Source organism: Ctenopharyngodon idella, chromosome 14 (assembly GCF_019924925.1).
Source record: "Ctenopharyngodon idella isolate HZGC_01 chromosome 14, HZGC01, whole genome shotgun sequence".
Taxonomy (NCBI): Eukaryota; Metazoa; Chordata; class Actinopteri; order Cypriniformes; family Xenocyprididae; genus Ctenopharyngodon; species Ctenopharyngodon idella.
Genome location: NC_067233.1, coordinates 3,823,950 through 3,849,794, shown reverse-complemented (window position 1 = coordinate 3,849,794; position 25,845 = coordinate 3,823,950). Strand labels below are relative to the sequence as shown.

At 35.8% G+C, this 25,845-nt stretch overlaps 1 protein-coding gene across 2 annotated transcripts in view; it reads left to right on the top strand.

Annotated features, from left to right (window-relative positions):
* The window catches only part of htr4 (5-hydroxytryptamine receptor 4), a 125,149-nt gene that overhangs the window by 93,819 nt on the left and 5,485 nt on the right, over positions 1-25,845 (top strand). The window contains exon 7 of one of the 2 annotated variants that reach the window (XM_051860091.1): positions 627-711. The exons of the other annotated variant lie outside the window; for it this stretch is intronic. Within the exon in view, the coding sequence (XP_051716051.1) occupies positions 627-690 (64 nt within the window). The 3' untranslated portion in view covers positions 691-711. The remainder of the gene's footprint in view (positions 1-626; positions 712-25,845) is intronic. 2 annotated transcript variants of the gene reach the window in all.

The following is a 25,845-nucleotide window of genomic DNA, read 5'->3' as shown; positions in this document are numbered from 1 at the left end:
TTTCGCCCGCTTTGAGCCGACAACATTAATACATTTTTGGTAAATCGATTTTCAAAATTTGTGAATCGATTTAAATCGGAGGAAGATAGAATCGCAATTCATATGTGAGTCGATTTTTTCCCCCACCCCTAGTAATAAAAGGTAGACAGGGGCAACGGAACAGACAAAAACACAGGGGTCTTGAGATTAAGAGAGATCCATGACTGTTTTTAATTTAACATTATCTCAAAAATGTGGAAACCATGGCAAAAGACTCTTTGTGTAATGGTCAAAGACGTCCATTGGTGTGTTTACATAGAAAAACTGTGCACACTGATGCAAGAATGTGTCCTGTGTGAACGGCCGTGTGTGAATTTTAGACTTACTTTGACAGACTGCTCAAATTCTCACTCAGATGTTTCTGAAGTCAGAAGTTCAAGCATCTATGTCTGTATGGCCAACATAATCCTCAAACCTTCTATTTACATTTCTAATTCTCTCCCCTATAGTATTTTTTGTTATTTGAAAGTATGCAATGAATCAATCCAGACTGAAATAACCTGCGTTTCCTGTTCTCTCCTCCTGTTCTTCCTCTCTGTCCTTCATGTGTGCTGCCCTCTGCTGCCCCCTGTCCTCCTCTCCTCCAGTGGCTGCTCCTCTGCCTCCAAACTGCTCCTCTGGTTCTGCAACACTAGGCCTGTTCCTGTCTAGTGCTGTGTGGGGAGTTCTCAAGTGAGTCCTTTTCACACTCACACACACTCTTTTCTTTCCCATCACTTTCTTTTAGCATCTGACTTCGCCTCATATTCTTTCAGCATCTGTTATGTCTCCATTTAAAAGGCTTAATGGATTGTAATGTGTGCGCCTGTATTTGTGTGTGTCCTTTAAGTGTGTATTTGTATCCTTTAAGTGTGTATTTGTGAATGCAGATTTTTTCTGCGTCGGATACTTCATGCTTCAGTGAGCTAATAATGACACTTTCATCATTCAGCTTTTTTGTTTACTGCTGCCGCTGTGAATGGTGGTTCATTCATTCAGTATTCCTGTCTCTAATCTTGCAACCCTATTATCATGTTCCTTATGATACTTTCAAAAGGTTGAAATAACATGTTCATTTAAAAAGTCTCTTTTAATTACTAAAGGTAAACATCACTTCTAATAGTATTCACTCTGAGGGTGAGAGGTTTGAGCTAACTACTAATAACACCTCAAATGATATGAGACCTTGAATGATACATTGAATTGTGCTGTTTTTTGAGCACAGGTGTATTTTTTCTAAGCATGTTTATAGTGCACATTGCTTTCATTGCTTTCAGTGTAAGACTTTTATTTACACGTGATTAAGAAGCAATATCACAACTGGTTGCATTACTGTAAAATTCAGATGATATGCAGTTACGTCAGATTATCAGATTTTATCCATTTTATTAGTCTTTCATTTTTAACTCAAGTGTTACATCATGTGGAGTTGTTTTTGCACTGATGCCAGACTTCATGAATTTGTTCATTGTGAATAATCGTTTGTTTTGTTACATGAAATTCAAATATGAAGAGTAAATAATCAAATGAGATGAAGTCCCATTCATATTCAATTCAGTGGGTTATCCAGAAATATCAAAATTTCAGTTTATATTTAAACCAATAGAACTTTTACAACAAGGTTCGATTTGTTAACATTACTTAACCCTTGTGCTGTGTTGAAAACCCTATAACACTAGTGGTGCTCCTGGTCAAAAATGACTGGCCTGCAAAAAATTGCTTATAAATTTCTCGTTATGCTACCTTATCACAAAATATTGGATTCAATCTTTTTGTCAGCTTGTTTTCTTTCAATTAGGACAGGTTTTGTATTTATTTTTGAAACTGATCGATCGTAGGCCTTATTTATCTGAGCTTATGTACCTCAGTTTTTGAGTGGAAAAAAAGCATTATTTGTGGATAATTTTGTAAATTTTACATAAAATATGCACTGTTTATCACACTAGTGTGCTTTAATGTTTAACCAGGCAATTTGTTTTGAAATGGTTTTATTTATTACAAAATGGCACAAAGTCACACTTGTGGTGTTCCTGGTCAAAAATGACCGGCCTACAAAAAATAGCTGTGGAAAAAAACACTTTTTTTTTTTTTTTTTTTTTTTAATTTTAAACAAAACAATTTATGAAGTTGTTAGACTCTGTGTGAGTAAAGTCAGTAAATTTTAGTCCAATGCAATAACATTAACTAGCATTTCCGGGTAAAGGAAAATCCTCTCCGTGTCAAAATGACTCAAACACAACATTTAATGCATTAGATATCATGGAATAATCATGCTCACTACTTTTACAGCATTTATTAAAAAAATATTAAGCATTAAATTGGTAAAAGTGACATTTATAATGTTACAAAAATGTCTATTTCAAATCAATGCTGTTCTTTTGAACTTTCTGCTGTGCAGCACAACTGTTTTCAACTGATAGTAGTTGTCATTTTAAGCAATGAGTCGACTAATCACACATTTATAAACGATATAAATCATAATAAAGAGGCTTTAATGCCTACATAGCTTAATCAGCGTTCAAGCACACGCATAAAGCTTGCCACAGCGCACCAGCAGGAGTAATGATTATGAATGCGTCGGGGGAAAACAGCAAGGAGATTGCTTTAACATTTTAATAATTAATTGATAAACTAGTGTTTTCTGTATTTTCGGCTGCAGTGATGAAGTTGACGATGCTGACTCGTCATCAACCTAAATGCAAGTTTCATACGGATTACATAACCTGAGAATATTTGTTTTCCAGTTGAATTGGTTCATTTAAAAGTAGACATTTCACTTTCTATAGATTTCTATAGATCTTTTTACATGGAGTGTCAGTTTTCAAAAACAGATCTAAGTATGATGATTGAGGTGCCTTATGCTCATAGCTTGTTTCCATGAGACAGGCTCACGCTTTCCTCCTAATGAGCACATGCTCGCGGTTAAAACATGTGAGGACTGGACTCCTCTAACACAGGTTTTGCTAAATTATCCTTTGCCAATAATTGCAGTTTCTCTCATGTTTACTTGCAGTGCTGATGCCTCATCACCTCAGAAAGTTTTGAGTCTTTCTTCTCAGTTCACAAGTTTCTAAAGATCAATAGGTGCGATAAATTGAGAAGACGGCTTTTAAACAGGAAGTCAGGGGCAGCTGGTTCTGTGTTGGCATAAGAGAGTATTATTATTGAGCATTGAGAGTGAATGATTTCCTCCCTGTGCCAGTGTGCCAACGTGACATGCACAAACGTACCTCAGAGGAGCGTCGTGCAGAGCCGTGAGTGAGCCCACATTAGACATCAATATTCTTCTAATTGTCTGGAATGATGTATCCAGAGCTATGAAATGCTCAGAGCCTTGAGCTTCTGGTAATTTGACTGTTATTATAGCAAATCAATGGCCAAGCGGCCCAGGTTATTGAAAACAAAGGATCTAAACAAGAGCCGAGAGACCGTTGCTTCTAATGAGACGTTTGGCAGGGCAGATGCCTTATTATTAGGGGCATTGTGGACACAAGGTACTGCGTCATTTGAGGACAGATGTGTCAGGGGACATGAGGTTAGCAAGCTGGGCAGGGCTTGACATTAACACCCGCCAAATGCGAGCGTATTTCAGCAGTGGCGTGTATCGCAGTCACTCCTACTAGCCACTTTGGCGAATTGAATTTTATATATAAAATATACATTTGTCAATTATAGTCTTTTAAAAAGGCATCTGAAATAACAAACTAAGTGCAATGTAGTGTTGGCAAAACTACATCAATACATATTGATACTAAAATATCTGAAACGTTTCCAGTACTCATTTTCCGCAGAATAGAAACATGATACCACCTGCTCTTTCTCTCTCTCTCATCTCTCCGACAGCGAGTTGACACACAAACCCACCTCATTTCATTTGCTCCGGATGAATATTGTTGGTGTTACAGGTCTTGAATTTCGGCATTGAATTTTACTCATTCGCAGATTTTGTGCTCACACCCAAAATGCGCACATAAAGCCTCCTCTCAGTATAAATTGAGTTATTTTTCACTACTTATTGTGCTTAGAGAGTCAAATACGCACAAAATAATGTCAAAATGCTGGTCTTGGTGAGTATTCACATAAACACAGTCAGTTGTTTTAAGTGAACGTAAACAGGTGAGAAAGAAAACGCATGTATAACAGTATAATGGATCCGTGCGTCAGGTCTTAAAGTGACAGCAGCCTAATATACCTGCTGCCAAATTATCAGATAATATTAAACATATCTATATGGCAGTTTTTCCCCAAGGTATCGATGTCAAAATTGTGTTCAGTGAAAATGTTGAGTGGCTAGTAAATCCACTAGAAACAGTGGCTGGTGAGCAAAAAAGTTAATGTCAAGCCCTGGAGTTGGGACTGACAATGCAATTTTTAGTCAGATCTCTTTCTCTCGTTATAAAGGCCTGTTAGGTTCATAAAGACCAGACTTTTGGCCATATTCCTGCTTTTTGATGACATACAGCATTTTCCAAAAAAAAAAAAAAAAAAAAAACACCAGCATGCAGTCATAACCTTCATCTTTGTAGTAACCAGATATACAAATTTCGTAGTAAATATTTATATATTTTTTTCTTCGAAAGAACTTTTTTTGGCAAAGACCCATTAAAATTGATCAAAACTGACAGTAAAGACATTTATAATGTTTCAAAAGATTTCTATTTCAAAAACAAATGTTCTTTTCAACTTTGTATCAAAAAATCACAAAATTTGCATTACGGTTCCCACAAAAAAATAATAAGCAACATTAACTGTTCAACACTGATAATAATAAAAAATGTGTCTTAAGCGTCAAATCAGTATGTTAGAATAATTTCTGAAGAATCATGTGACACTGAAGACTGGAGCTTTTTTTTTGCAGCCCTAAAAACCTGTATATCAAGACAGCTTTGACCGTGAGATTGTCTTTGATCTCTTGACTGTAGAGAAGCAGTGGCTTATATCAAGTGCTCTAGTAATTAAGTGGAGGCAGCAAGAGCTCTGCATCACTTTAAGGTCAAGAAAAAAACTAAGAGCACATGGATCTTACCCAGTGTTCAAAACGCAAGCGAATTACTGCAATTACAACACTGCAGCTTCTTTTCAAACATCTTTGAGATATATAGCCATATTTTCTTTTTCTTCTTCCAAATATAATAAATTATTTTATATAAAGAAAATTACATTTAAACACATTTTACCCACAAATGTCCACATTTTATTATTACACCAATTATTTTTAGTGCACACTTCATATTAGGTGGCTTTTAACTACTATGTATTAACATTAAATACTTACAAATCTATGGATATACTGTGTAACTACATGATGCTCTGGGAAATTCCCATGTTTTCTGCTAATTTGAGGTATGAGGTATGGTTATAGGATTAGAGGTTTTGGGGTAAGGGTTGAGTTACAGTTAGGGCAATATAACTATAAATGTTAATTAAATGCAAGTACTTTAAATGTAATTACAATGCACCAACATGTATGTACATAAGTACATTTGATCAAATGGTTAAGTACATAGTACCTAATATAAAGTGTGACCAAAAATATATTACTTTTTTAATTTAAATTAGCATAAATGACAGGTTCTTATTTCTTATCACGTTACAAGCCAGGTTAAACTAATCTTGAACCATGTCACCGATGTTTGAACAGGGAAAATTTCGCTCGCTCCACAATGACTTTCAGCAGTGGGTGGTAATTGATGGTTTCTTTTATAATAATTGGATTTGCCTGATAGAACATATATACCTATTTACACAGTGGTAAGTGAGCTCAAATTATTTGATTATTTAATCTTTCATTTATTTTAATACAAGCTCCGTGAGAGTGGCTTCATGGCAGGAATATTATTCTACTTGAGAAAATCATGTCACTCGGCTCGGTGCATTTGCGTCTGTAAACAGCTGGATTAAAGTGTGGATTTTGGGAGCCACAACATGGGTAACTCTGTCTGGCATCACACATTTTCATTTCCACCCCCTCGGCTGGGAATGGTCCAACTCAAATGAGTTGATTGTTACACCATTGCTCTTAAAAGCCACATGTAATCTTGGTGTACCATATTTGTTTTTATTTCATGGCTGTTAGTGGATTTATTGCACCCAAGACACAGCAAAGACCCACAGGAAGAGGGTCAGGAAGAACTTGTGTGGTGCAGATAGCAGCGCCATTTACAGAGCTATAAGCATCATGGTTGTCATAGCTCTTTGAATGGTACTGCCATATGTACTGAACTATCAGCAATGAGCAGCTCCACACGTTTATCTCTCTTTCATGTGTCATTTATCTGTTTTGTACCTTTGTTTCTTAATTTGTTTGTTTCCCTTTTGATTCAGATTTGTGTTTTTTTTGTGTTGTGACATTTCTCAGAGTCCCTTGTGCAAATGTAAACTCGCTTACCTCAGAATACCCTAGCAACCACTCGGAGCACCCTAGCAACTGCACAGCAGCACATTAACAACCACTCCAAACACATTAGCAATACCCTGGCTGAGTTTTGCGAGCATCACTCACATTTTCTACAGAAAATGCAAAAGTTTAGTTGGTGCTCTCTAATTAGAGTTACTTCTCTCTATGTGGGCTGAGCATTTACTGTAGCACGCTGAGGCACAATTACAGGATGTTCACTGGTGTTAAAGATCTTGTCAGTAACTTTTTGGCAGAAAAGACTGCCTTGAATCTGACCTTATAAAAAAGTGTTAGTTTTTGGTAGTTTGTTTTTGCTCTCATTTTCCTTCTAATGAGCACACACATAAATGTTGGTTAAAGGGGGGGTAAAATGTGTCTGTCATGGTCTTAGGCTATATGAAAGCACAAGGGGAAAGCATTACGAATAAAGGAGTTTTTAATGATAACACAGGGAGAATAAAAAAACAACATAATACAATCAGGGGTTAAATTGGGATTTGTTATGTGGGGGGGCTCTGTGGTTTCAGGCTTTCAAGGAGTGCACATGTGTATGCAAAGCCTACAAAATTTTATCAATTGACAAACTGTAAAAAATAAGTCGATAGAGCCCTCTGCTATGAACACTAAAATGCAGATCAAAATCATTCTAGATGCTGGCAGTGTGCAAAGCTACATCTGATAACAATAAAATCTTTCTGTAGGCCTAAAGGAGAGCATATCAATACAAAATACAGGGTTCGACATTAAGCCTTGTCATGTGCTTGTCCTTTGGACAAGTAAATTGGTCACCTGTCCGAGCAAAAAAAGGTGCTTGTCTGGAAAAAAATTGATTTTTTTTGGTGTAAATATAATTTATTCTGAAGCTATATTCTCAACAGTGTTCCATCATCTTTTGCATATTTATATCTGCATATTTGTGGGGCATTTTTTCCTCTAATCTTATTACATGCTTCATCTTTTATTTCAATTTTTTTACATTTGATCAATAAATTCAATAAGAAAAATAAAGCAGGACTGTTACGAATCAAATTTTAATTTTCACTGAAAAATTACAACTGCATTAAATAATGTTATGATATTCTTTAAATATTTTTGAATATACAAATAAGAAATGTTGGGAAAATTTAAACATGAAACTGAACCACCAGTAGGTGGCGGCAAGTGACTGTCCTAGTCATTCATTCAAACGATTCATTCAAACGGCTGATTCATTCAAGAATAAGGCAGGTGTTTTGTTTTCTTTGTGTGTGCTGCACTCATTTTGCCTCAACAGCGCAACCTTGTTGCTGTCAGCACATTATACATTATATATTATTATTATCCATTATCAATCGCCACTTACACTAAATGTAATAGAATCATGCTTGCGTTTTAGTGATTCCCTAACTATTTTTGATATTGATGTTTTAATCAGGACAAGTAAAACTCTCTTTCTCTTGCCCCTTCAAAAAATTAAGCATTAATGTCGAGCCATGATAAGCCTATGTGCCGGGGCTCAGCCCCGGACGGCCCCGGCCCAGTTTAACCCCTGAATACAATAGACGAGAACCAACGGGACTGAATACAACAGGGATTTTGAATACAAGATGAACACTATCATACATCCACCGGAAGTGTTTTTTGCTAGTTTCAGCCTGACGCAGTTTTCATTTTCAGATCCAGCACCGCGTTGTTTATGTAGCAAATGCACTCGCGGCCATCCCATGGGCGTGCTGGTCTAAAAACGAGGTGTGTTCAGGTGCATTGTTGGCGTGTTGCTATTTTGAGGCGACTGAAAACAACAGTGCCATTGACCAACAAATACCTGGTCTAAAGTCAATGGCGCAATTTTTTTTTTTTTTTCGTTATTTAAAGAGCTTGTTAGTAATATGCGGCTATATGGGTGCACAACGTGCATACACTCTGCTTGTTACACACACAGGGATGCGCAGCAGTACACAAACATTAAAAATGTATTTAAACTGACTCGTCAGGTTGAGGGTGTCTATATTCCGCCATGTAAATAGCAATCCGCCATGATCCAAGCGCACCTGACTTTTAAAGGGAATGGGAGATGAGACTCTGATTGTTTTATTGCACATTACGCCTAAAACACACCCATGACTCATTAAGAGACTAGGTACAACCCTGTTGAACCATGCGCCTAGTGCGCTGACCATTTTTTCCGTTGTTAAAATTAGCAAAAGTGGATTCGGACACGCCCTAATTGCACCTGCGCCATGCGCTTCAGACCATTGCTGTGTTCAAAATCGCCCCCTATACCCTCATTCACTATTCCCTACATTGCTCCACTAATATATCTGGCAGGTATCCCAGAATGCATCTCGCACTAACCAGCAAGCGTCAATACTAAAGGAGAGAACCTGTGTAATTTAAACATATTACGGTTTTTATGTCAGTTTGTAGTTTTAAGAGTTTTTCAGGTGAGAATGTACAAGTTTAAAGCTCAAATCTGTGGTTAATTGATAAAGATAGCGCCTATTTGAAAATTTGATCTGACATTTTCGGAGTTGTGAGATCCGGGCGCTCAGCGCTCATGTACCCCGCCGAAAACAGCCTTACCTCAGCTAGTCCTTCTTCTAACGTTTGCCGCTGGCTCTGATGTTTCTGTAGTGGTTAAACATGACATAATTCGTCTTGTGTATATCTAACGGGCAATCTTTGGTCTCATGAATCTATAATTTCTTCCCTGACAAATCGTTTTGGCTGAGGGCAAAGTGATGTTTCATAACTTTATATATTTAGGCTATTTAAATTTACCGTTGTAACGTACTAAAGCGCTGACTTGTAAGTTTGACTGAATTGTTTGCTTCTTATACCTTTTACTTTTACTTTTATAATTGCTATTATCATTAAAACTGACATTTAACAAAAAGACAGGGTTGTGTTTTGTTACATTTCATTTTATTACAGTGAAGATAATCAGAGTAGGCCTATGCACATATTGCCTGAACCACATATTAATATGTTTGATATTTTTTAAAATGTAAACAGGCAGGGTTGCAGTGTTTTATATTTCGTTTTGTTATAAATAGGCTGATACATGCAGTGAAGATAATCATGAATGCGTTGCCTAAACCACATTTGTGAGGTTATTAATATGTTTAAGATTTTTTAAATGAAAATGAAAAGAGGCAGAGTGATGTTTTATCACGTATTTCATTTTATTGTTGCCTAAAATATACATACAGAGATAACCGGAGTAGCCAGAGTGACACAATCAAGTACACTGCTGTACCATTTGCAGAATCACTGGACTTGCGCCAAACTTCGCGTACTTGGTGTTGAGAAATGCCTACTAACAAGGAGATAATTAATAACCAATGAAAGTGAAACTAAACAGAGTAGGTAAAACAGGAACTAACAGAACATAATAACAAAATAGCAGTCCATAATAATAATATTTTTTAAATGTAATATAACTGTTTTCTATTTTGAATTATAATTTATAATATATATGTAATTTATTCTTGTGATGGCAAAGCTGTATTTTCAGCATCATTACTCTTCAGCAGTCTTCAGCGCAACATGATCCTTCAGAAATCATTCTAATATGCTGATTTGCTGCTTATTAGCATTTCTTATCATTATAAATATAGAAGCAGATGCTTTGATGCATAGAAAGTTCATAAGAACAGCATTTATTTGAAATAGAAATCATGTGTAACATTATAAATATATTTACTGACACTTTTGATCAATTTAATGCATCCTTGCTGAATAAAAGTATTATTTTCAAAAAAAAGTACATTTAAGAAAGGGCCCATCATATGCAGCTGTGCATGTCAAACTAATTTCTACATTTCAGGTAAAACAAATTTTATGTGAAAACAAATGCATCGAGGTCTAAAAATATATAATACATGTGTCATTTTTAAATGGCTATAATAGTAAATGTTTTTATAAATGTAGCAAATAGCATTCAATATGATTATGAATCATATCTCATTTCTCCTTGCGTAGGCAACACCTGATTTAAAACACCTGAACAGCTTACCACATTCTTCCCTATATCCAAAGGTAACATATTCAGAGTCGCTTTTAAAACTTATGCCAGTCAAAGAGGCACCTCCTTTGTTTATGAAAAGTTCCCATTTGCTCACTAATGCTAACAAATAAGTATTCAAGGAGTGGATCAATGCGGTGAGCATTAGGATTGTTCACAGTAAACAGATTGGAGTGTTCTCAAATCTCTGCAGTTAAAAGTAAACTTGAGGAAAATATTCAGCGCTGTGAATCCCCTCTGAGTGCATTAACTCAAGCAGAATGGGGCGAACCCTGATAAACCGAGAGGAGATTTTGTGGTTGAGTGCTGTTTCTATATCAGGTCATAAGGTAAAAACAAAGAGGCAGCTCTATTATTAGCTCTTATAAGTTATGTAACCACAATCATTGCATAAAAATAATGGGGCACTTAGAGTCCAGCCATGCCCAGCATTCCTTGTTTTCATCCAGTACTTTTCAGCAGTGGGATTTTGAGCCAAACTTTTAAGATTGGTGGTTGTTTGTTTTCCAAACAGTGCATTATCCTCTTTGTTCTTTGCTCTCTTGCTCTTGTAAACCACGATTTTTCTTTTAATTGCATTTCTTGTGATTCTGCCACCTGCCATTTAATTTTACTATCTGTTTCTTAGTGACAGAGGACTTTTTTGAGCACTGATGTGTTTATAGTCTGACTGGCTTGCAGTCTCTGAGTGTTGTAATAATGTGTTTGTGCTTTGCGTGCATCCCTCTGTCCAACTGTGCCATAAAGCCACAACTAGCACTTTGGTCTTGAATAAACAAGCCATCTTAACTCTTTCACCGCCATTCATGGAATTTTCTGGCATGTTTTCATTGTTATACAGCGCTATTGCGCATCTTCTGAAAGAGTACAGAATCTCCAGATCCAAAAGCAAGCGAAGAAGAAGCAGAAACAAGCAATAGAAGCATTGTTTACGCTCATGTCTAACGCAATCATCTAACATTTAACAGCATATAAATCAAAACTGCATCACTGTAAATGATGTGAAAAAAATGTCTTTTGATAGATCTTTATTACTATATTTAATGCTCTGGTATTTATTAGACCATGCAGAAACTTAGCTTCAAAAATACAATACATTCATTAAGCTTCATTTTGCTTAAAAGGATATCTACGAAGGCATGCATTTCAAATAACTACTCTAATGAAAATAAAATAGATATGATGGTCTAAAATGTCTCCCAAATTCCCAAGGCTGTCCTTTGGGAAATGTCTTAAATGGGTTGTCTTATAAAGCACAAATGCCTTTTGAATCTCGCAATTTAAAAGGATGAATATACTGTGGCATTATTTTTTGCTGCTTTCATGTTATATTGCTTTTAAATAAATGAAAATCGCTGTAGAAAATGGCGAGTAATTTTGTCATCTCCGTCACTGGCTTTTGTGTAAGAACAAGACTGGCATTCACATCAGATGAATGAAATAACGTATACAGTACCGAAACTAAATTATCCTTGACTGATGGTTAAAACATGAACACTTCCAAGCAGGTTATGTAAAGATTTTTTTTCTAAAGGAGTAACTTAATTTATTTTTCTGATTCTTTTTTGAAAGATTTAACTGGGGTTGTGAACTGAAATCAACAGATCTGAACTCTATTCTTTATCATTACAGAATAATGATAGTGATGTTTGATATATTCTGTATCATTACAAACATGTATTTGCTATATCTGAGGAATGACTAGAAATATTCAAAGGCATAACTAGATCTTGGAGGAACTGATGAGAAATGCATGAATGAAATGTATTTGAGATGTTGTTGCGACATCTGAAACTTAGAGGAGACGCGTGTGATTGCTGGTTTTATTTTTTCTGGAGAGAAAAATACGAGAAGCAGGAGATTTTCAATTTTCATTCCATTTTCTGTCATTGCTGTCTAGGAGAAAAATTAAGGTATTGAAGAGATCGCATTAGTGATTTATTTTCCTATGGCGATGGTCTTTGAAGAATTTGTTTGAAAGAATCGTAAGAATCATCTCTAGGGCTGAGTGATAAAATAATTAAATCTGTCACACAATAAATTGAATAAAAACACTGGATAAAAGATGGAATACAGAACAAAAGATGATTATTTTCCTTGTAAACATTTTAAGAGTGAGTAATTCATATGTTGAAATTGTTACAAATGCAAAACAAACATTTGTGTTGTTGATTTTGAGTAATGAATGCTAAGAATAAGCCGTCACCTGAGACGATACAGGCAGGTAAACACCATCTGCTATCTTGCAAGGCTTTCCTCACTAGTCTAGCTATTTCCATTATTCATGCGCTAGTCACCGGTTCTTACCTGGTGCAGTTGCCTATTAGGCTTGCTGGATAATCCTGTGTAAGTAAAGAGTGGGCTGCTGGGATTGGATGTTATGAAACCCATCTCTGCCATGCAGTGTGGTATTTTAAGTTCTGCATTGATGCTGTCCTTCTGTTAACTTCAGCCTTCGCTTTAGCCAGAAGGAAGACTTGAGAAATTTTATTTGTAGATTTTGCTCTGGTCTATGTCATGGAAAAATGAATCGCACATTGACCTAGATGGATTTGTACTCCCTTCTGGTCTGAGTTCTGACAGACTTACTTGTTGAAATATACACAGACATACACACACGTTTGTTTTTCTGTCATGGTGACTTCTATTGTTTTTATAATGCACTAATGATATTTTCAGTCCCTTAATCTTAAACTTAAAGTTTTCATTTAGAGATTATATGTTTATTAATCTCCCTTGTTTTGTGGGATCATTTAGTTCCAATAAGTACATTTCTCCTTCCTTTCTTTGTTCTCCTCTCTTTCTGTCTCATTCTCAGTCCTCCTCCACACCATATCTGTTTCTTATTTCTTTCAGAAAACAATCAGGTCATGGTCCTGATCTGGTGCCACTCAACTCCACAATAATCAGGTCTTATATCTGTGAGCGTGTGTTTGAAAAGCCTCAGACAGTTCTGGGAAGACAAACACACACATATACGTGCCGGCTGAGGAAATGGCATGATCCTTTGTGGATTGACATTGCCATCTGGCTGACACTGAAGGTCTAGAGTCACGTAGCCAGATGCTTGACTTTAGGCATAACGTTTGGTTCACATGGCAGTGTATTTGGGACAGAAATCCCCCATTTAGACTGGAAGGGGCCATCTGACTGACCACACTTATTTTTCTTGGTCGTCATCAATAGCTTTTGCAGACTTTTAGACAAATCTATTGAGTATTTTTTCTTTGAAAGTGCTCATTGTAGCTGTGCTCCCTGAACTGTGGAAGTGTGTCGTCTGAACCTGAGACTAGTGAACGGTCTTTCTCAAGTGCAGAATCATATAAAAACACAGTGTTATGTCATTTTTATTCTTGTGATTTATTTATTTTCTTAGTTATGTTATTCAAAGAGACCATGTCTAAGGGTGTCTGTGGACATACCTGCATCTCTGGAAAATTCAGTATATTTTCAACACACTATAATTTCCAAAATTATCTGTTGTATCTTTTGTCTTGTTTAAGATCATTTCAACGCTAGCATTGTATGCATTCCAAATACATATAATTAAAATAAATTCTACATCTTGATTTATTTGTGCCGGCCCACCACAGTATCCCACGTTGGCCGCCACAGATAGCCACCGCCCACTGCCATCAGCTCCAGCGTCTCACACACGGGCGCGACTTTAGCACTATATTTAGCAACTTTCAGATCCCTTTAGTGCCTTTTTTCTATGAAAAGTACATAGTGGCAAATCTAGCAACTTTTTTGGATAAACCCTAGCTTTCATTAAGTTGGAAGAAGTGCAAGGTCTGACTTTCCTGGCGCAGGATCACCTCTCTCGACATCCGTTCTGTGCAGTGAGCGGCAAAGAAGCAGCACATTCAGTTGACTGTACACAGCCGACTCGTCAATAAATGAGGACAAAACAGCTTTTCCAAGCACCTGTCACTGTTACTGACTGTTTGGGCTTATAAGCATAGTTTGTCTGTAAATATGCACATAGTTTGTTACTCAGACGCAGACAGTGCGCTGCATGAGACAAATAATAGCCAAAACCATCGCATATGGGGCCATTCACATGTCGCGTCTAAAAACGCTTGGAAAACGCGTCCGCGCCACCAAAACACTTGCTCTCCCGTGGCGTCTGCTGTTCCTAAGTACTCATGAACCGCATTCTCCACATGGACACGAGGAAGCCGCTCTTTAGTGTAGATGTATAGTGATTTTGTCAGACGATGTCGTGATTATAAATAATGATTTAAGGAGAAGGCTATAGTAAGAGTGACTCCTGGTTAACATGGGTTGTGTTTAGTCACTATTATATACTTGTTTTATGTCTGACAACAGAAACAAAATAAGGCATTCAATTGTATTACAGTATGTGACAGGCGCAAAACAGATCTAAAGTGCCAAAACTTGTTTAAACGCAATGCAATGACGTCATAAACGCTGCAACTTGATTAGAAATGATGCACAATAATTAATTATATTATAAATAGTTATAGAATAGATTGTATTATAGATAGTAAGGGGTGTAAGAAAATATCGATACACGTCAATATCGCGATATTATGTTTGGCGATACTGTATCGATTCTCAAAAACACTGTACCGATATTTATTTATTTATTTATCTAGTTACTTACTTACTAGATTCGTGGCTTTGTGTTCGGTTTAATCCCAACCGCTAGTCGCTAGATGTCAGTGTTATCTCAGAACGTAAACTGACGTGGAGAAGCACAAGGCGCGTGCATCACTGGCGTTGCCACCAGCTCACAAGACGATAGAATTATTCTGGCTCCCGCCGCGGTGTACAGAGCTCATGTGGACTCATTTTGGTTTCAACTATAAAGAAACCACAAGGAGATCGACAAGAGTCATGTTGTTTGCGAAATAGGCCATGTTAAAATCCAATACTTGGGAAACGCATTGAATCTGAGAGCTCACTTAACATCCCGACGCCATCCACGCTGCTGAGGGAGGCGTTTCGACAGAATATGTAATATGTACTCCACGCTGTCCTCTCAATAACAAAATAAACACAACAAAAATGACAGCAGAAAGAAAGCATCTGATCATAGCGATGTGCATGTGTTTGCACCAGCTCTGTTCAGCACTTCAGTGAAGGCACGTTTATTTAAATAGCACTTTATACAATAGATTGCTTTAAAGCAAGCAGCTTTACAGTATTAAATATGAAAAAGTCATGCAGTCATGGAATGGACTATGCACTTTCTGTTGTTAAATTAATTAAAAACTGCTATTCTGTGAACCTTTAAAACATATACACCTATATAATCCTGCAGTCACTTTACTAGGCTATTTTCCCTTTTCTTAGATTGCACAAAATAGTAATTTGTAATATAAATAACTTGATTAAATAACATAAAGTTTTTTTTTTGTCAGGTTTTATGCATATGGTGTTCTTTGTGACAGTTTTTTCTAAAATTAGATCCTCTTTGTAAAAAAACAAGAAATATCGCAATATATCGCCTTTTTTACAGTATCACAATATATCACAATATATCGTATCGTAACCCCTGTATCGTGATTCATATCGTATCGCCAGATTTTGAAAAAATTGAAAAAAATATGTGTATATATATATATATAGTAGGGCTGGGTATTGACACAACTTTCACGATTCGATTCGATTTCTATTCACATGCTTGCGATTCGATTCGATTACGATTTCGATTATTGTGGATGTAGTATATCAGTATATCTCTCTACTAATGCTGTAAACTACACATGGGAGTCAGTTGGTACTACTTTACTATAATATTGAAGGTTAAAATTAACTTACTAGGTACAAATATGCCTAAAGATACGCTGTATATACAGCATCTAAACAGAAACACTTTGGTTTCCAGAACAACGGAGCCAAATCTGAGAACTAAAACCCCATCCTGGTGTCTGTGATCTCCACTCAGATAAATATACAAACACTTAAATTAAACTCAATTATGTTTTTTTATAATAAATACAGTTTAGAATTACATAATCATATTTCTACTCCAATTCGTTTTTTTGAAATATAAACATTTAAATCGTGGCTGTCATAACTGATTTATTCAAACATGCATTAAATATTGAATGAACATGATAATGAATATGTAACGGTGCATAGCTATATCAGAATGCTGCTTTCTAGAGTTCACTTTTCTAGCTGACTAATGAGTCTATGGTCACTGAATATGTTTTTCTGAGGTATATGTGACGTTTACGTGACATTGTTTACAAGCTGTTTTATTGACGTCTTTCCGAGGTTGAAACAATGAGCTATTACACAAGACATGATACGGATTTCGGTAAGTTGTACTGTATATTTGTATAACATACCTTCAGATGTTTATTCATGTTTATTTCACGCTGTAACTGGTATCTCTGACCCAGTGTTTCAACTGCGGAAAGACATCAATAAAACAGCTTGAGAATAATATCTAATGTAGCATTACATTTACCTCAGGCAAGTCATTTAGTGTCCACAGCATGTTAGTTCACTAGAGAAATGAACTCTAGAGGGAGCATTTCACTAAATATATGCACTATATTAGCTTATATATTCATTATATTTGGCAACTTTTGTTTCAGTACACTAATGAATAGAAAGTTCAAAAGAAAAACATTTATTTGAAATCTCATGTAACATTATAAATGTCTTTACTGTCACTTTTAATCAGTTTAATGCATCCTTGCTGAATAAAAGTATTAATTTCTTGCTGACTTGCAAACTTTTGAATGGTAGTGCATTAAAAATAAATGATAAAAGCATGGTAACATGTTTCCAGTTCACATCAAGAAGTCATAAAAGTACTAGTGAGTAGTGTTTCTCAGGAATTTTCTGAGGACCGTCACAGTTATGGCCTGTTAGTTTGAGAGCTGCGATGCATCAGGCACTGCTGAGATTGGACTCATTTTGCAGAGCCCTGCCTGACCTGATGTGAACTGGAATATGTCTGAATAGATAAGTTCGTAATAGATTGCCTAGTCACTCTTCCTGTGAAGTGGCTGGCAATTGCAGATGGTATCAGACACCAAAGAAAGTTATCTTGGCCTGCCTTTACTGGTTAATCCTAAACAGTTCAGGGAGGGGAGATTTTCCTGGGTTGCCTCCTCTCTCAAGCTGAAACGATAGTGTGCGTGCCACAAACTACATCACAAAGAGGTCATTTTATCAGATAAACAGGCTTTAGGGCTTAAATTAAATGAGTCTTCTGTTATCAGCACTTGCATGAGACGTATGTGTATTAAATAGAAGAATAGTTTGTCTTTCAGCTCTCTACATGATATATTGTGATGATACAGGCCTGTTATTTATTGGAAGCATTAATTTTAGTCAGTGCTCTTTTTAACTGTTCAGATTCAGATTTTAACCTATAGTACCAGCAGTCAAATTAAACTCATGTTTCTAGGTTTTGCGCCAATATTTGCCATCCTAAACATCCTAAACCAACATATATTAGTCATCAGCATTTAACTTATGATGATGCCAAATTTCTTTTTTCTATTCATTTATTTGTGGTAAATTATATTATTATATAATTCACAGTAATGATAGAAACGAAATGATAAAAGAGCCCAACACAACCCCTCCCTTCATTATGGCGCCAGACACAAAATGACAGACTAAAGTAGGAATAAACAGAAGCATAAACATTGAATTATCCCTTGGAACAAAATAAATCAGTAAAGGCATGTGTCAGTCCTCATACCGGCAGGCCATTATAAAACCTCATTAACATGGAAGGATGGAAACGTGCACTCTAAAAAATGCTGGGTTAAAAACAACCCAAGTTGGGTTGAAAATGAACAAACACAGCTATTAGGTTGTTTTAACTCAGCGGTTGGGTTAAATGTTTGCTCAACCTGCTGGGTAACTGTATTTCTTGCTTAAAATAACACCAAAATATGTTGGAAATGAACATTTATTTATAAGTTTAATGAATAATAATTAAACAATAAACATTTATTAAATTGCTTATTAATAAATGTGCACCTTTTGATTATTATTGTTGCCTCTAGTAATTATGTGTCTGATTTTTTTTTTCCAACCTATTTTGGGTTCATTTTAATCCAGCCATATAGTAATTTTTAAACAATAGTTGGGTTTAGGGCTGGGTATCGATACAGATGTCCCAGTTCGATTCGATTTCGATTTTCAAGGTCTCAATTCGATTCAATTTCGATTCTCGATTCAATTTTCAGATTCGATTTTTTATTTTTTTTATTCAATGAATCCAATACATTTTCACTGGCCCCACCACAAAAAAAATAATAAATGAATAAAACAGTTATTGTTTTTGTTGTTTTTGACCCATGTATAGCCTACCTATATTGTAATAAATAAGGTTATGACACCCAATATTTTAGATACCAGTGAAATTTAACAATTCTCGATTCCATTTAAGACAGCTAAAACTACTAATATAAATTTCAAAGATTATTAAAGACAAGTAAATAGTCATTATTAAAAAAACAAAAAAAACAAATAATTAAACTACAAGCAATAGCACAAATAAACACTGTATATAATCTTCACTGTACAAAATAAATAAAGGTTAATCCTTATTAAAGTTACAAAAACATTATTCAGTGAAGATCGGAGTGATTTTCTCTTTAGTTTGATTAACATTAAAACACAGACAGCTTCTGGAATTTTAGGTGGCTGTCACTTTAAAACTAATGCACTGCTACATACAATAATGACACGCATGCATTCTTTCTCTACTGCTTACCATAACCGTAACTGACTATGTTTACCGAGATACTCCCAAAGGCGGAGATTTTGAGATAAATTTGTGTGAATTTGTCCGTTTAGATGCAAGGAGAGGTGAAAGAGAATTCATTTTCTTATTTGCACGCTGTCTGAGGCGCGCAGCTCCGAGCTCTTCGGGTGTGTGTGACGCGCACACAAAACTTCTCACACAGCGCAAGTTCTCTTTCACTTGAATGCTTACGTTGGTAAACCTTGAAAACGCGTGCAAATGATAAACTTTAATGATCATGCAGCGCTGGCCCGATCGGGAAACTGACAGTTCCTTCAACTGTCCGGAACGTCTTTCACGCTAAAAGGCGCAGCTGAATCCACCATGTTCAGCACTAAATGAATGACACCGGCCCCGCTGTAATAAATAAGAGGATGACATCTAGTGGAGAAGACTAGTAATAAGATTAACGTCAATCAGATATTATGTCCAATAAATACGGAAAAAAACGATACGTGGCTTTTGAAAATCGATATTGTTTCGACCACAATTTAAAAAAACGATTAATCGAAAAATCAGTTTTTTTGCCCAGCACGTTGAGCAAACATTTAACCCAACCGCTGGGCTAAAACAACACAATCGCTGGGTTTGTCCATTTTCAACCCAACTTGGGCAGTTATATTCATTAAACCCCAGTATGAGGCATAATAAAAAATGAATATAAAAAGAAAATTATTATAAAATGAATAAAATAAATTATAAAAAGATGCCACATTTCTGACCAAGTTTATATTTAGCATACAGATTTCTTCAAAATTTCACGTTTAATTGAATGTGTTACTTGCCGTTTCTACATCAATTTTTTTTTCAGTGTATTTTTGGTCAGTTCTGTTGACCCTTTTATTAAGTAAATTCTTATAACAGATCACATCATCATTTCTTCAACAGTACAGTATTTCACGCTTTGCAGTTTTGCTTTTCTGCACTCCAGATGGCCATGGATTGGTGCTAAACAAAGCGTTCTGACTTTAATGATGTCAGGAAACTGTGGAATAGAAGTGAGAATGAACAAATCTCTCTCCTTCCTCCTCTCCTCTCTGCCCTCTATCACCCTCTCTCTCTCAGTTATAGATTTATATTGGGACTAATATTCCCTCTTTGTTCTTTTAGGTGAGGATGGGCGATAACTGATAACACTTATTTTCATTTTGATCTGTTAACAAGTACTATCAAGGCAAAATTGTCAGTAACTGCTTAAACTGCTGTATGACTGCTTGATCTAGTATTCAGTATTTCTGCTCCTGTTCAGGTGAGCGAAAGGAGAGATGATTCCACTCCTGTGCAAAAAATTGACCACAAAGTCATATTTTTCACTTTTAAATTGAAAAGTTTTCACTGTTGAAAAGTTTCTGGAAGAAATGTTTTGGAAAGATGTCTCTTATGCTCACCAAGACTGCATTCATTTTTTTAAATTACAGTAAAAACAGTAATATTGTGAAATGTTATTGCCATTTAATATGACTGTTTTTTGTTTGATTGGTTTTTAAATTTATTTCTGTGATCAAAGCTGAATTTTCAGCATCATTACTCCAGTCTTCAGTGTCACATGATCCTTCAGAAATCATTCTAATATGCTGATTTGCTGCTCAAGAAACATTTCTTATTATTATCAATGTTGAAAACAGTTGCGCTGCTTAATATGCTTGTGGAAACCATGATAATTTTTTTTTTTTTTTAGAAAGTTCAAAAGGACAGCATTCATTTAAAATAGAAATCTTTTGTTACGTTATAAATGTCTTCACTGTCACTTTTGATCAATTTAATGTGCTCTTGATGAATAAAACGGTTAATTTCTTTTAAAAAAAAACACTGACCCCAAACTTTTGAATGGTTGTGTATTCCATACACATTAATTTTATATTTAAATCATTATAAAATCACATCCTGCTTGTACACATCAGTATCAGAAGTATTGATATTTCAAGATTGATCGTCCCAATCTTTTTAGAAATGGATTCTATAAAAGTCATCTAATGTGGAGCAGTTCCTTTCTTTAATTGGCTGTTTATCATTAGGCTCTTGTTTTGTTTTATGGCTGCTAAGAAACTTCTGTTCAAGGATGTGGCGCGTATCTTGCAAATTAATCAGCGCTGCATATTTCCATGTACAACATTTCTGACAGCTTCAGTTCCGTACTGAAAATCAATAGACATGGAGATGGACTCCAGTTGAAATGCCACATCCATTCGTTCAGGAAATTAATTTTTTTTTTCCCACACATTTCTGATTCTACCATTTTAGTCTGGGCTGCCATTCACAGACTTGCAGCTTACAGGAAACAGTAGTGGGATCGTTCCCATATCAATGTCAAAAAATCCTGTATTTGTGATGAACTTAAACATATTTTGCCACTGTTGGTTGGTCATTTCTTTGCTCTGGTTGCTTTGGTAACTCCGGCTTCCCTGCTCTTCGTGACTGAGCTAATGGTGCAGCTCAGATCTGAATTTGTAGGTATTTTAGGTAAGCTGCTGCCAATTTCATACGCCAGTGAGTGTGGAGAAACGCTGAAGCCTGAAGAGTCTGTAGCTAGACTGTCTGGACCTGCTCTGTCACGTTTGGTGATCACATTGTTGTTGTTAGACTTATTGAAAACCTGATCCAGATGTTTACCTCTAGATGGAGTCTAGGTGCAAACCCCATGGCTCGGTGACTGAGAACTTTGTGTTTCCTAGCTAATATACAGCTAATGTACTAAATAAAAAAGTCATATAAATAATGCAAACAGCATGTGTACATTTATTAGCTAATTTACTGCTCTATAAAGTACGGCAAGACCATCACAGCAGCATTGCAGATGGCACAACAGAGAAACAGGTGGTTTGTTGGTATGGTTTAGTGATTTTAACAGCTATGAAATCATATTTCAAAGGCTTATCAATAAAATGCTAGTATTGAAAATTAAGTTAATATAATGTGTGTAAATATTCAGTTAGACACAGAAAGCAAATACAAACAGACTAGCAATCATCTAGAGATAAATGTTTTAATAAACCACAACACAATATACTGTGTGGTGCCACTTATGCAGAATTATGAGAATAAACATTACTAATCCTTTCATGTATATTCATACAGAATGGCATTCAAAAGTTTGAGGGCAGTAAGAATTTTTTTAAAAAGAAGCTAAGCAAGGACGCTTTTAATTGATCAAAAGTGACAGTAAATACATTAATAATATTACAAAATACTTTACATTCAAGAATCCTGAAGAAATGTATCACAGTTTCTATAAATATTAAGCAGCACAACTGTGTTCAGCACTGATAATAATAAGAAATGTTTCTTGAGCAGCAAATCAGCATATTATAATAAATTCTCAAGGATCATGTGAGACTGAATAAATTACATTTTAAAATATACTAAAATAGAAAACTGTTATTTTGAATTGTAATAATATTTCACAATATTACTGTTTTTACTGTATGATCAAATAAATGCAGACTTCTTTTTTTTTTAAAAAACAATATAAAAAATCATAACCACAAATTTTTGAAAAGTATAGTGTTTTTTTGTTTGTTTGTTTGTTTTTACATATATAGGGCCCTATTTTAACGATCTAAACACATGGTCTAAAGTGCACCGCGCAAGTGCGCTTAGGGCGTGTCCGAATCCACTTTTGCTAGTTTAAGGACAGGAAAAATGGTCGGCGCGCCAGGTGCATGGTCTAAAAGAGTTGTACCTAGTCTCTTAATGAGTCATGGGTGTGTTTTGGGCGTAACATGCAAAAAAACAATCAGAGTCTCATCTCCCATTCCCTTTAAAAGCCAGCTGCGCTCGCGCCATGACGAAATTTGCAAGCGGAAAAACTGAACGCTTCTCTAGCGAGGAAATGGATCATCTACGGGAAAAGCCAGTTTCCACCAAAGCATTTTTATCTTTATGCATACAATAATAATCTTTTACATTGTAATCCTTTTATTTTTAATATTTGGCATGTTTGTGTGCTGTGTGTGTAATAAGCAGAGTGTACGTGTGTTGTGCACCCGCATATAGGTGCATATTACTAACGCGCTCTTTAAATTACAAAAAAATACTGCGCCATTGACTTTAGAGCAGGTTTTTGTTGGTCAATGGCACAGTCGTTTTCAGTTGCCTCAAAATAGCAACACGCCAACAATGCACCTGAACACACCTCGTTTTCAGACCAGCACACCCATGGGTGAACAGATGGGCGCGAGTGCATTTGCTATTTAAACAACGTGGCGCTGGACGTGAAAATGATAACTGCGTCGGGCTGAAACTAGCAAAAAACACTTGCGTCGCGCCTGGTGTCACATTGCGCCAGGTGTATGATAGGGCCCTTAGAGTTGAAGAATTTATTTAAAGCAATTAAAAAATTATGTTTTTCCTACTGGAAAGTATTTAATTTAGCCTTTGATTATAGAATTCATGATGTTTGTTTGCCTTCACAGAAAGATTACACAGAAACGGCATATTTAAACAGAGTTCTACAGCCTTTACTTTTCTACAAGATTTCCCAGTAGAAGGCTGAAGCTTCAGTATGTTCATTTCACACCATGATCTAAAGTTTCAGTTTATGTCAAAATAAACTGGAATGTTTATTTCTTTAGATTCACTGTAAATAAGTTCCTGTTAAAATTTGTTGTAATTAATACAGAGCGTATGTAGTAAAATAAGGTTAAATCGAGCCCTACGCCACTGCCTTCTCTCCCATCAGTCTTCACGGCTCTGTTTAGTGCAGTTCCCTGATGTCCGGACACACATAATTAAGAATGAATTTGTCAGAATGAGTGATGTAGATCCTACCCGAGTGTGTGTATGACCCAAAGCTCATGTTCATGTAAATTAATGAGCTCTGCCTCTAATCCGGCCAGCTAATGTCTAGACTGGATGTACCAGCATGATCAAGACATTATTACTGAAGTGTATTGAGGAGTACTGTATGTTTGCAGTAGATCATGTTAATTTGACAGATGTCTCAGGCTGTGCTCGAGCTGTGCAGAGCGAACAGTACAGTTAGAAAGTGGCAATGTGGCAGCAATTTTGGGTTCTGCTTCATTGAAAAGCTGCCGCATGTTTCCTTTCAGAATCCCGGAACATTGTTAAGGTTTTGAGAGGTTTTTCTTTTGTATGTTTTCCTTTTTTTCAGGTAAATTTCATGCCCAATTGCGCTGCAGGAATTGCCTTTAGTTTGTTTGTTTATGAATAGAGATTGTAATGATTTTTTTGGTCTAGAAGAAAAGGAGGTTCACGGCTTGTGTGGCTACAGACACAGAAAAGGAGCAATCGCAGGGCAATGTTTCCTGTTTCAGTAATTTAACAAAACAAGAGACGTCTGTCTATCTAGATGCACAAATGTAAGTGTAGGTTGTTTTCTGGCTACACTAAAAACAATTTTTCACTCAGAATAGCTAGTAAATATTACAAATAATTGCAAAGAAATGGAAAGTAATACATTTAATTACATTTTTTTTAAGTAGAAAGACTAAGTACTAAATGATTAGTATTAAATAGTATTTTCTTGTAAAACACTTTAATAATCTTTGTTGTATTTAAGTAATGGAAAAATTATTGGAGGATTACAATTCCTTTGAAGGCGCTGAAATCCATAAGATGTTGAGATTTCCAGAGGAATTCTTTTCTGAAGAACTCAATTTATATTTGATTTATGCAAAAATGCTAATAAAATTCTACAGTCCCAATACAGTAACCTTCCACCAGCTTCAGTAACCTTTCTGTTAATGCATTTGCCAGGCACTTTTATCCAAAGTGACTTACATTGCATTCAAGGTATATGTTTTGTCAGTTCTTGCATTCCCTGGAATTTTGCAAGCATCACGCTCTACTGATTGAGCTACAGGAATATGAGCTGTTGAATGGCACTAAACAATTAAAAAAGATATATCTACTTGCCATTGCTGTTCAGTAATGAGGAGAGGGACCTTCTCATTATAGAAAGTATTTGATTGGACAAAAAGAGTGAGTGCAAGATGAGTCATCAATATTTTTGGTCCGAGCTTCTACGTCTTTTACTGTTTTTAAAGGTCGGTTAAAGACTTGTTTGTTTTCTCTGGTCTTTTAACATGTATGGTATTATTATATTGTGTATTGTATGCATCATTTTATGTAAAGCACTTTGGGTCTACTGGGTAGTTTAAAAGTACTTTATAAATAAATGAAATGAAAATGAACAAAAGTCATGCAAGCAAGATTGTAACTGTGCACATCTGCTAAAAGATAAATGTTTTGTCAATATTTAAAGGATTAGTTCACTTCAGAATTAAATTTTCCTGATAATTTACTCACCCCCATGTCATCCAAGATGTTTATGTCTTGCTTTCTTCAGTCGAAAAGAAATTAAGGTTTTTGAGGAAAACATTCCAGGATAGTGGACTTTAACAGGGTTCAACGGGTTGAAGGTCCAAATGTCAGTTTCAGTGCAGCTTCAAAGAGCTCTACATGATCCCAGACGAGGAATAAGGGTCTAATCTAGCAAAACGATCTGTCATTTTATAAAAAAAATAAAAGATTATATACTTTTGAACCACAAATGCTCATCTCGCACTGCTCTGCGATGCGCCACGCATTACATAATCATGTTGGAAAGGTCACGCGTGACGTAGGCGGAAGAACCGAGCAAGTGTTTACAAAGTGAACGTGCAAAGACTAAGTCAAATGCCCTTTACAAAAAAAAAAATAAAAAGGTAAAAC